This window comes from Phacochoerus africanus, chromosome 3 (genome assembly GCF_016906955.1).
Source record: "Phacochoerus africanus isolate WHEZ1 chromosome 3, ROS_Pafr_v1, whole genome shotgun sequence".
Taxonomy (NCBI): domain Eukaryota; kingdom Metazoa; phylum Chordata; class Mammalia; order Artiodactyla; family Suidae; genus Phacochoerus; species Phacochoerus africanus.
This window is the reverse complement of record NC_062546.1, coordinates 50,428,667-50,440,936: the sequence shown is the minus strand read 5'-3', so window position 1 is coordinate 50,440,936 and position 12,270 is coordinate 50,428,667. Positions and strand designations below refer to the sequence as shown.

Here is a 12,270-nt window from a genome sequence, read left to right as displayed (position 1 = left end):
AGAGTTAATTATTGCTGTTTATATCTAAGCTTGACTTGAGAACACTACCAGTTGACCCCATCCGGCCCTGGCATTAAATTTGACATCAAGATAGTGAACAGAACAAAGGAAGATGAGAAAAGGAAATGAGAACAAGAGTATTTACTTTTGTGATTTGTGGATGCTGAGCTTGCAAAAAGGTATAAAATTGCTAACATCGGGTGAGGAGGAAGTAAGGAAATGCAAATTACAAAGGATTTTTTTAGTGTGGGAATTTTAACACCACAAGGGAACCACAGCCAGATGTGCAATTACAGCTATTACCATAAAAGTCCTTCAAATTATTCTATTCCCCAACATTATTTTTTTAATGTCTAAAATACCAGAGGTGATAACTAAGGAGATCTAATTACTCCAAATAGAACTGGTATAGAAATTAGTCAGTTGAACTAGCAGATTAGAGAGGCCCAGGGTCAGAGAGGCATGAGGGTCAGGGGGTCATGGGGTCAGAGGGGCACAGGGTCAGCAGGGCAGGCAGTGCAAGGTGAGCAGCTGACACCTAGTGCGGTGTTGGGTCAGGGTGGTTGCTCTGAGCCATCGGTACAGGAAGTAATTGTTAGATTAGCTGACATTTGTCCATCTTTTTATTGATTATATACGTGGTGACTAATCTGTCCTGGTTTGGGACCTTTTCCTCCGCTCATTTAATAGTTCCCAGCAATCTAGTGAGCTGGGTGCTGAGCTCTGCGAACATGACATCTAAGTTAAAATGACACTGTCATCAGGGGCTTGCCACAACCTCTCAAGTGGATTTTCAGTGTCCTATCGAGGTATACTTTACAGACTTGCACAATTCACCAGTTTTAAGTGTCCATTCAATGTTTTAATCCAGTTAAAATGCTTCTGTCACCCCACAGACCGATCCCCTGTGCCTGTTTTTCACCCCAGCCCAATATCTTTGTCTCTGTAGTATTGCCTTTTCTGGACTTTTTATAAAATTGCAGTTGTAGAATATGTGGGCTTTTGTGTCTGGCTTCTTTCACTCAGCAGGAAGTTTTGGGGTCTGTGTTGTAGCCTGTGTCAGCGCCCCACACCTTTCCTGCTGCTGCTTTCCACTATACACAACGTTTTGTTTATTCACTCACTTTTGATGGACACTGACGGTGGACATTTGCAGTGTTTCTCCTTGTTGAGTCTTATAAATAATCCTGCTATGAACCTTCATATACATATCTTTTAGTGCCCGTATGTTTTTATTTCCCTTGGAAATGTACCTAGGAGTAGAATTGCTGGATTGTATGATAAATTTATATTTAACTTTTTAAGAAACTGTCCAAAGTGGGTATGTGCACCCTTTTACAGTCCGTCTATCAATTTATCCCATGGTTGCATTTTAAAATCAAATTATATGATTGGTAGAGATGAGTTCATTTTTATATTAGTTTTTGACCTAGCCTCGTATCAAATAGAAAGTAGGGGGGTTAATAAATATTTGCTGTGACGTGATTTCGCTTTATTTCCTTCTGTATCCTTGAGGGATAATCACAGCTTACACTCCGATCATAGGTTCCAGGGCCTTTCATTACCGTGGTGACTTGCTGTTGAAAGTGTAAATCTCCAATGAGGTCTTGTCAGGGTTATTTGTACCAAGAAGAACAGGTGATTGTATAAGCCATTTTAGATCAGTAATGAGAAATGGGGAACATATAAAGCACTTAGATATGGAAGTATCCTAATGTAAATATATCTGTTTCTCATAGGAGTCCAGAGGAAATGCAGGGGTGGATAAACAAAATTAATTGTGTTGCAGCTGTGTTTTCTGCACCACCATTTCCAGCAGCAATTGGGTCTCAGAAGAAGTTTAGTCGCCCACTTCTGCCCGCCACCACAACAAAATTGTCTCAGGTAAGTCATCTTGATCCTGCTTTGACCCTGGAAAAAGCACTTTGTAAACTAGTCTTCTTAATCTTTGTGTGTGACAACTACTCCATATTTGGGGGCAGGGATGGGACCTTGCCCTGGAAGGGCAGTGTTGTGTAAGCGGGGCACAGTGCAGTGTGCTGAGTTTTGTGCTTCATGTAAGAAGCTAACACAGTTGGCTCAGCGATGGTAGGACACAACCCTGGACCTGGTGGTCTTCCCAGTAAACCCAGAAAGGATGCTTGGGTCTGTTCAGATGTCGTCACATCAGCTGCTCTTCTTTTGTCAGGACTGATCACCCCAAAGATCAGTCTTATTTAAGTTCCTACTTAAAACCCTGTTCTAGGGACATTGCACAGAAGCCACGTTCACCAATTTTAAACCTGTGTGCAGTGCCACTCTTGACTGGTTGAGGATTTTGGAAGTTACCTTGATATCTTTGTGAATTTCTTATTGGTGTAGTAATAGGAACAGGTTCCTCTGGCTCTGATCAGCCAGGTCTTGATATTAAGGGGCTCCTCTACACATCTGATACCATGATTATCAGTGATGCATTTATTTAAAAGTATGTATTGTGTGCCTGTTGTACCTCAGAGACTATTTTTGGCTCTGGAAATAGGCAGATGAAACCCAGGTGGTTTCTGGGATCAGACTGGCAAATACATACAAGCAAGTAATTGGAACAGTTTGAAGACATAGGAAGGATGAGCCCAGGTACTGTGGGGGAGCAAGAAGGCGGGGGTGCCTGGAGGTGAAGGAGGACTTGGGACAGCTAGTAGGAGGCTCATGGCTGCAGTGTGGGAAGAGAATGACCCCACAGAAAGGCCAGAGGAGAGAAGACATGCAGGAACCACATATCAGCTACTGAATGTGACTTGAGCGCAGTGTTGAGAAAAGGCGAGAAACCTTCCTCTGTGGAAATAAGCAGAGGCCAAAGGATGAAAGGTCATGTTTGTCGTGTATAGGATTCTGGATGCTTCACTGGTTCCCCAGCACCCTTGGGACAATAGTTTAAAAACAGGGAATTAATGTGATCAGATTATCTTCTCATTATAATAGGAAGAAAGTATTGGAGGAGGAAACTACTAGAAATAGAAAGGCACTTTCAGCAATACAGAGGAACAATAAGTTAGTTAAAGAAGAGAGGCACGGAAGTGGCAGTGTGGAAGTGCGTGTAGGATCTTGATGGTCCTTAGTGGTTCCTTGAAGTGGAGAATTAGGAGCATCACCTGGGCTTGGGCATTGGGGACTGTGGTGTCTGATCTGGCTTTTAGGACTCCGTCATCTCCTGGTGTCCCTGCTGTTGTCCCTTTCCAGGGTCCTTCCCTGCATCCTTTTCCTCTTTCTCATTGCAAAAGTCACACTGAGTGTCCAGAAGCAGACCAGACCAGACACTTGAGAAACAATGATTTTTAAGTTCATCAGGAAAAGCACAGGGAGAATGTCATGCCAACAGAGGGAGAGAAAGGTGAGGTACAAAGAAGACAAATAAGATCTCCTGTGAAGTGGCAGGAGGTCCTTGGGTCCTTTGTTGAGCGCATCCAGGAGTGATAGCTGAGCGGCCGCGTTGGCAATCCTTGAGGGAATGGAAGGCGGAGGGGTTGTGTGCCAGTCCTGCCAAGTTCACAAAGACAGGCCCGTGCAGAGACGAGAGGAGACAGGGTCTTGGGGGAGATCCTTTAGTTTCTGTATAGTCGTATTGTAACGTGAATTGGAAGCCCCCCGCGTAAGCATTGCTATTCTTGTGTGTGTCACTTGTAGACTAACTCTTGAGAAAGCTGCCAGTCAGAGAAAGGAGCAGGCCGCTCACTTCCCAGGCAGGATGGCTTTTAGCTCTAAGTGCTCTTGGAGAGAAGGAAGGATACCAGAGAGCACGTCAGCAGCTTCTCCATCCCCCCAACCCAAATATGAACTCTTAAAGCAAATTCACTTCCCCACTTTTTGGGGGGCACCTCACATAAATGGAATTACATTTCTTAAGGTAAGAGGAGAGAAAAACAATTGGATAACTAGAGGCCAAAAAAAAAATAACCTTCAAATGTTGAGTTTTATTCTACTAATTTCACTAGAAGTTTTCCAATTATTTGTCAATAGAATGGCCTTTCTCACAATTCATTACTCCTGTAAAAGATTCAGGGGAAAAGGTGAGTTGAATTTAAAGAGGAACATTAAAAAGTATAGAACAACCTAGAGCTTTTTCTTGTTCTTGCCTCACTGTGGAATCTACATTTCTATTTATTTTCTCCTTTAAAAAATGTGCATCTGTCCTATTTAGATATGAACTGTACATTGGTAAGTCACTTGTCTGTGGCAGTGAATATTCATCTGTTTGTGTGTTTTGACCACAAGACCTTTATCAAGGCAGAATCTCTTATTTTAAACAAATGTCCTACATTGGAACTAAAAAAGGAATGCATAAATTTTTTGACTTTTTTTTTCTCGTTTTGAACACAGATGCGAAAAATGCGCATGTGATGTGATCAAAATGATGGGTTCGAGATTTTAAATAAGAAAGTAATAACCAAAGAGAAGCGTGCTCTTGTGTCACGTACAATGACCAAGTCTTTTGAGGAATTTTAATTTCTTCATAAAAGAATATGATGATTTCCTCCCCCACAAATAAGTCACAAGCCTTTGTGAGCCATCTGGAAAATGAGAGGCTTGTCTAGAATGTTTTAAGATTCTATCACTAGCTTGATGTTTTTCGCCCAGGTCATCATGTTTGTTTACTAAAAATTAAAAGATGTTTTTACCTTTGAGAATAATAAGACAATTAAGAAAGTAATATGTAGAACCAAGATTTATGATGCAGGCGGGTTGGAAAGAAGGAGGGGATTTGCACACGGCCTGCTCCTGGGCGTTGGGGGCCACCCACTTCAGATAGAGGCCCTAAGGGTGTCTTTGCTGGAGTCATGGTGCTCCTTCAGTGACCCTGGAACGTGTGCCTGGATGCACCCACAGGGTCTGCATGCACCCACAGGGTCTGCAGGGCCGTGAAGGCGAGGCCTCAGCCGTCAGCCCTGCATTCTCAATGTTGGCACTGCTGACCCTGGGCCCAGGTGGCTCATTGTGGTGGACTGTAGGCTGTTTAGCAATATCCCCAGCCTCCACCCACTGGACACTGGTATCGTGTCTCCAGGCATTGCCAAGGGTCCTGTGGAGCCACAGAGACCCCGTGCTCTCTAGCCCCAAGGTCTTTCCTTTCTCCTCATGCCCACAGCCTGGCTGCCACTCCCTTAAGTGCCAGACTACTTGGATTAATTTCAGTTTGCAAAATACATCGATAACAGTGTGAGTACCCTGCTGGAAAAAAGTTAAACAGTGTTAGGAAAGAACTAAACATTCAATTAGAAGATTGTTTGGAGCTTTTAAAGACACACTGTTCATCACCCCATCATTTAATTTATTCTTGTCTTCTCTCCAAACCATATTAGCCTCCGTTATTAGAATTGATTATTGTCAGTGCAGCATAGTTCTCTCTGTGCGCCTCTGCTGTGTGGGAGGAGTCGCCTTCCTCTCCTTGTTTTTCACAGTCCTGTTGCCAGAGCACATTTTCCTTGCTCTCCTGCAGGTGGAGAGATTAGTATAAAGTTCAAGTTTTGTTTCTCCTTCTGGTGTAGCACTCCAGACTTAGGATCTCATGGTTAGCCATCTTTAGGATCCATTGGACCTCCTTTTCTACTCCTCAAAGGACTCGTTGTCTTTCTTTGCACTAAATATATATGTATATATTTTTTGTCTTTTTTGTCTTTGTTGTTGTTGTTGTTGTTGTTGCTATTTCATGGGCCGCTCCCACGGCATATGGAGGTTCCCAGGCTAGGGGTTGAATCGGAGCTGTAGCCACCGGCCTACGCCAGAGCCACAGCAGCGCGGGATCCGAGCCGCGTCTGCAACCTACACCACAGTTCACGGCAACGCCGGATCGTTAACCCACTGAGCAAGGGCAGGGACCGAACCCGCAACCTCATGGTTCCTAGTCGGATTCGTTAACCACTGCGCCATGACAGGAACTCCACTAAATATATATTTTTAAATTATTGTTGATTTATAGTGTTATGCCCTTTTCTGTTGTACAGCAGAGTGACTCAGTTATATATGTGTGTGTGTGTATATATACACACACACACACATATAGACACACACATTCTTTCTTATATTCTTTTCCATCATGGTTTATCCCAGAAAGCTGGATAGAGTTCCCTGTGCTGTACAGCAGAACATCATTGCTCATCCATTCTAAATGGAATAGTTTATACCTACTAACCCCAAACTCCCAGTCCATCCCACTCCCTCTGCGCTCCTCCTTGGCAGCCACACATCTGTTCCTGTGTCTGTGAGTCTGTTTCTATTTCGTAGACAGCTTCATTTGTGCCACATTTTAGATTCCACATGTACGTGATGTACAGTATTTGTCTTTCTCTTTCACTTAAGGACTCATTTTCGAACATTAATGTGCATAAGAATTATCTGAGGGCTTGTTTCAAATGCACGTTTCTCAGCACCCCCCAGATCGATCTGGTCGGGACCAGGGATGGGGAGTATGTATGTTTCCGAGACACACGCAGTGCAGATCAGAAATGCTGCCCTGTGACAAAACCTGCCTCCCTTCACTGCTTCTCTGGAGACTGTGCATCATGAAGGTGTCATTTACTCTGGTGTCTTGTCCTGTTTTCTTCTGAGTCCCAGCCATTCTCCTGTGAAAGTTTGACTCAGTGGATTGGTTATGAAATGCTAACTACTGAGGGGATTGACAGGGATGGAAAACAGATCGACCTTCATTCTGTGTTTGCTTCCCACCCTGGTATGGTCCTGTGGTTTGACTGCAGGCAGTAGCGCTCAGGCCCACTTGAGGGGGGCCCTGTTGGCTCACAGGCTGGCCCCTCTTGGGAGATGAGAAACCGAGGACAGAGGCAGATGGGAGATGCAGGGGACTCACCCGCCAGGCTTGTCTTGGTGGCCTCAGATGCATCCACCTCTGCACCTGCCTCCAGGGTCTCAGAGCTCACATAGAGGCCGTCCACATGCCCCGGCAGCACCTCACTCACCTCCTCAAGGCTGTGTCCTTGGGAAGCTCCTGGCATAGGGGAGGCAGGTAGAACCCGAGTTCCCAGAAGAAAGCTAGGTGAGGGGCCTCCAGTCGATCACCAGGTCCAGCTCCGGGGTTAGCCATGGACATGGCCTCCCAACAACCTCCTCCACAGACAGACATTAGGAGCAGTGGCTTTCAGAGAATGAGGTTCATCTTAGAATATGTTCCTCACTGGCCAGGACCATGCCCCTCCCACCTCTCAATGTCACCCTTTCAATCCTGTCATTTCTACTTCCCAAACATTGTTCATGTCCAACCCCCATCCCTTAAGGCAGACTCTTGTTATCTTGTAACCAGATGACTGGTCTCTTAATTTTTTTGATCATTCACCTTATCAGTACTAGATATTTGAGCAAATATCCTTCAATGTATGTATTTTTTGGAGTTTCCACTGTGGCTCAGGTCACTGCGGAGTTGCAGGTTCAATCCTGGCCTGGTGCAGTGGGTTAAGGATCCAGCATTGCTGCAACTGTGACATAGGTAATATATTAGTGAGTTGTGAAGAAATTCAGACGCTTCGACATTGCTGGTAGGAATATAAAGTGAGGCAGCTATTTTAGAAAATAGCATGGTAGTTTATCAAGTGATTAAACATGGAGTTAACAAGTGACCTGGCAATTTCACTCCTACCTTGACAACAAGAGAAGGAAAACATACAGTCACACGAATGTTCACAGCAGCATTACTCATAACAGCCAGAGGTGGAAGTGGCCATCAGAGGTGGTAAATGAATGGGTAAAGTGTGATAAATCCACACAATGGGACGTTATTCAGCCAAAAAGAGTGAATCACTGACATTGTGCATGAACTGTAAAAACCTTGCTAAGTAAGGGAAGCCAGTCACAAAGGGACCTGCTATGTGATTCCTTTCCCAGAGGGTCTCCTTTAGGGGAACTACAATGTCATAAAATTAAATTGTAATGATGGTTGCACAACCCTGTGAATATATTTTAAAAAAAAAATTTGAATTATACATATCAAATGGGTTGTGTGCGTTGTGTGGTAGTGAATTATATGTCAATGCTGATTTTAAAAATTCTTTCCAGTGGATCACCTTGCCTGGGGTGCACATGCCCCACTTTGGAAAACTGTCAAGCTATTCCCATAACCACTCGGGATGTCTGTTCCTCATATGGTTCATTTGATGTCGCTTAACCTTAACTGGCTCGCTTTGCCAACAAGTCTCCTTGGCCAGACCTTATGCTACGCTTTATCTACACCTGTTCAGAATAGAGGGAGTTTGTATTCATTTATTAGAGGGCTGTATTTAACAACATACACTAGGTACTAAAACAGTTGAGTCATGTTGAAGTTATTATGCTAAAGTTCATTAAACACTGCTTACGATCTTTAAAACTGCGTTAAGCATGAGATGATGAAATAGAAACTTTCTGATGGTGCTTTCAGCAATGGTCCCCCTGAGACTGACTCAGAGGCAGGTGTCTATATTCTAAATTCCAGCTGCTTGGGTTTGATGAAGCTGCAGGGTTCAGCAGTTTAACTTGTTAATTGCCTAGCAGATTTCTAGAAATGCCATCACCTTCTAAATCATGTCTACTTAGATCAGCATGAGGGAACAGTCTGAGCTCTTGCTCTTTATCTTCCCTTTTTTAAAAAAAGTAATCCATTTATTCAGCTGCTGTTTCCTGGGGGAACCCATATATCAGGTACTGTGTTAGGCATATGGGCCTTATAAAAAGAGCTACGACTTGGTTTTGGCTCCCAGCTCATGGGAGCTGAGAGGTGAGTTGGTGTTAGGCAAGTAAAGTCTGCAAGCCCAAATTGTGTCTCCCTCTCTGCCCTGCCCAGCACCGGCCAGACCCTGGAGGAGTAGAAAGAAGGGAAAATGACCTTTCTTTGACTTCAAAGAGCTTGCAATCAGTAAAGGAGATCAAATTCACACATATTATTTTGTAATAAGCATGTGGTGTAGACACATACTATAGATACATATGAAGAAGAGGCTGGAGAACTCTGGCTTGGATTTTGTGATTTTAAAATGCTTTTATTTTGAGATGATTTCCTTGTTTCTTGCTTCATGAAAGCAGTGAAGTTGGAGTAAAGCAGTGCCCACTGAATTTCAACATTTATTTGACTAGTTTCTTCATAAAAGCATGGCAAAATTACTAACCCCTTGTGCTGCTATAGAAATAGTCAGGTTTATAAATGATAGTTTATAATAACAATGAATAAAACCCTCCTTGGCATTAGTAGGAAAGTGAGAAATAAAATATGTGTTGCATAATGTTCTAGCATTTATTCCTCATTAAAATAAGTAGAAGTTGGAATTTACTCAATGGGAAAGAGCCCTTTGAATACTCAAGATTGAGAAATCTAAAGCTTTTGGAAGAATTAAATATCTAAAAAAACATTTACACACAGCCAGAGTCCAAAAACTACAGAGAATTTTGTAAATTCTTTTACCAAGCTATCTAAAATCTTATTTGATTTTTTGAATTATTTTATTAATCAAAAAGAAAAGAATTTGTTTTTTAAAATAAACTGTCCTTTACAAATCTGGATCAGTAGAAAAGTGAGTCCAGGATTTCAGCAGCCAGTTCACAGAAGAGGAAGCCCAGTAAACATATGAAAAAAAATGTTCATCCTCACTTGTAATCAGGAAAATGTAAATTCAAATCATTTCAAACCCATGAAATTAGCAAAAATTTGCAAGTGTGATAACAAATTTTAGCAAGAATGTAGAACACTGGGAACTTTCAAGCCTACTGTGGAAATGTAAGCTAGTGGAAACACTTTGGAAAACATTTTAGCATCATCCTAAAGATGTACATTTTCTAAAACACAGAAGTTTCACCTCTTAATAATCATAGGCAGACCTTGGAGGCATTGTGGGTTTTGTTTCAAACCACTGCAATAAAGTAAATACCTCAGTAGAGCAAGTCACACAAAATTTTGCATTTCTCAGTGCATATAAAAGTTGTGCTAGAATTCCCATCATGGCACAGCAGAAACGAATCTGACTAGGAACCATGAGATTTCAGGTTGGATCCCTGGCCTTGCTCAGTGGGTTAAGGATCTGGCATTGCTGTGGTGAGCTGTGGTGTAGGTCGAAGACGTGGCTCAGCTCTGGTGTTGCTGTGGCTGTGGCGTAGGCTGGCAGCTGTAGCTCCGATTAGACCTGTTGCCTGGGAACCTCCATATGCTGTGGGTATGGCCCTAAAAAACAAAACAAACAAACAAAAATTGTGTTTACACAACTTTAAGTGTGCAATAGCATTTTGTCTAAAAACCAGTGTTCCTACCTTTATTAAAAAATAATTCACTGCTAAAAAATGCCAACCACCATCTGAGCCTCCAGTGAGTCATAGTACTAACATCAAAGATCACTAATCACAGATCCCTGAAACAAACAGAATCATAATGAACATGTCTGAAATGTTCTGGGAATGACCAAGTGTGACACAGAGACAAGAAGTGAGCAAAGTTAGAAAAATGGCAGTGATAGACTTGCTCAACCCAGGGTTTGCACAAATCTTCAGTTTGTAAAAAGCACAGTATCTATCTGCAAAGTGCAAGAAAACGAGATGTGCCTGTGTGAAGGGAAAAGTTCTGTCCATATTCACTAGGTGACCCGTGTTAAGAATATGGCATCGTGTATAACACACAGCCCAGAGAAATCCTAAAACAACTAAATATCCTTCAGTGAAATTTGTAGTTGAAAGGACTACCTGTGGGGGCTCAGTGGTAACAAACCCCACTAGTATCCATGAGGACATAGGTTCCATCCCTGACCTCACTCAGTGGGTTAAGGATGTGGAACTGCCGTGAGCTGCAGTGCAGGTTGCAGACCCAGTTCGGATCTGGCATTGCTTTGGCTCTGGTTTAGGTCGGCAGCTGTAGTTCCAATTTGATCCCTAGCCTGGAAACTTCCATATGCCATGGGTGCAGCCATAAAATGACCAAAAAAAAAAAAATTGCAGTTGAAGGAAGTCAGAACTGCTACTATTTGGGAGGGAAAAGCATAGGTTTCTGCCTTTTTTACAATATCAGCTTTCAGAAAATTATTTCTTTTTTTTTTTCTTTTTTTTTGCCATTTCTTAGGCTGCTCCCGAGGCCCAAGTTCCCAGGCTAAGGGTCGAATCAGAGCTGTATCTGCTGGCCTACACCATAGCCACAGCAATGCAGGATCCGAGCCTCATCTGCAACCTACACCACAGCTCATGGCAACGCCGGATCATTAACCCACTGAGCAAGGCCAAGGATCACACCCGCAACCTCATGGTTCCTAGTCGGATTCATTAACCACTGTGCCACGATGGGAACTCCAGAGAAAATTATTTCTTGATGGTATTGCTGTCTCAAAAGGGGAAAGAATGCGGGTAGGTCTTCAACCACTATGATGGGGCAGCCTTGCTCTTGCTGGGTGTATACAAAGCGGAGGAGCTGCCCTGAGGCCCGCAGGATGGTGCTGCAGTGATGCCTGCCTGCTGGAATGTCTCTCAGGAGCTTCATCTCAGCCTCTGGTGGTCACGCTCAACAGAGGGCCCTGAAGCATCTGGCTTTGTGACCAGGGGCCTGGTGAGGAAGACTGGTCTTGGCCTTGGCTGCCGTCTTCAAAGGTACCTGTGAACCTGAGAGAGTTGGTGAGAGGTGGCTGCAGAGGCATGTTGGGCTGCTGCTGAGTGAAAGTCATTCATCATAAGGGATTTTTAAAGTATGCCACGGTTGCTTATTGATGTATTTTCTGGATGTTAAATGGCTTAATACTTTGCTGCAGGAGGAACAGCTGAAGTCTCATGAAAGCAAGCTGAAGCAGATCAGCACAGAGCTGGCCGAGCACCGCTCCTACCCCCCGGACAAAAAGGTCAAAGCCAAGGAGGTGGACGAGTACAGACTGAAAGATCACTATCTGGAGTTTGAGGTGTGTTGAACCTAAACTTAGTAGATGCCTCTGCCTGAGCTGTTTTATGATTTTCCCATGAGGAGGTGTTGGTTACTGTAACTGAGGGGAATGTACCTTGACCCAGCCTCTCCCTGGGGGGCTTCAGGCCTGGTCTGGTTCCTGTTTGAGATTCTATGTAAGTGTCAAACAAAGTTCAGAGAATAACTGTCACTTTTTGTGTGCCTACAAGCAAATAGCCTGCTTGTTGGTATAGCGTGTGCCAGCTGAGACAAAAAACAACAGGAGATGGACATGCCAGGGTGGGCACCTGCTTTCCCTCTTTCTGCCTCTCCTCCAGCAGAGTTGGAGTCAGGAAAAGTACCATGGAGGAAATGAGCTGCAGGCTGACGTGATGCTTTTCCCTGCGCACACTTGCTGC

At 43.6% G+C, this 12,270-nt stretch overlaps 1 protein-coding gene across 1 annotated transcript in view; it reads left to right on the top strand.

Moving 5' to 3' along the window:
- The window catches only part of PSD3 (pleckstrin and Sec7 domain containing 3), a 441,162-nt gene that overhangs the window by 405,678 nt on the left and 23,214 nt on the right, over positions 1-12,270 (top strand). The window contains exons 14-15 of the mRNA XM_047771731.1: positions 1,740-1,884; positions 11,727-11,870. Coding sequence (XP_047627687.1) covers positions 1,740-1,884; positions 11,727-11,870 — 289 coding nt within the window. The remainder of the gene's footprint in view (positions 1-1,739; positions 1,885-11,726; positions 11,871-12,270) is intronic.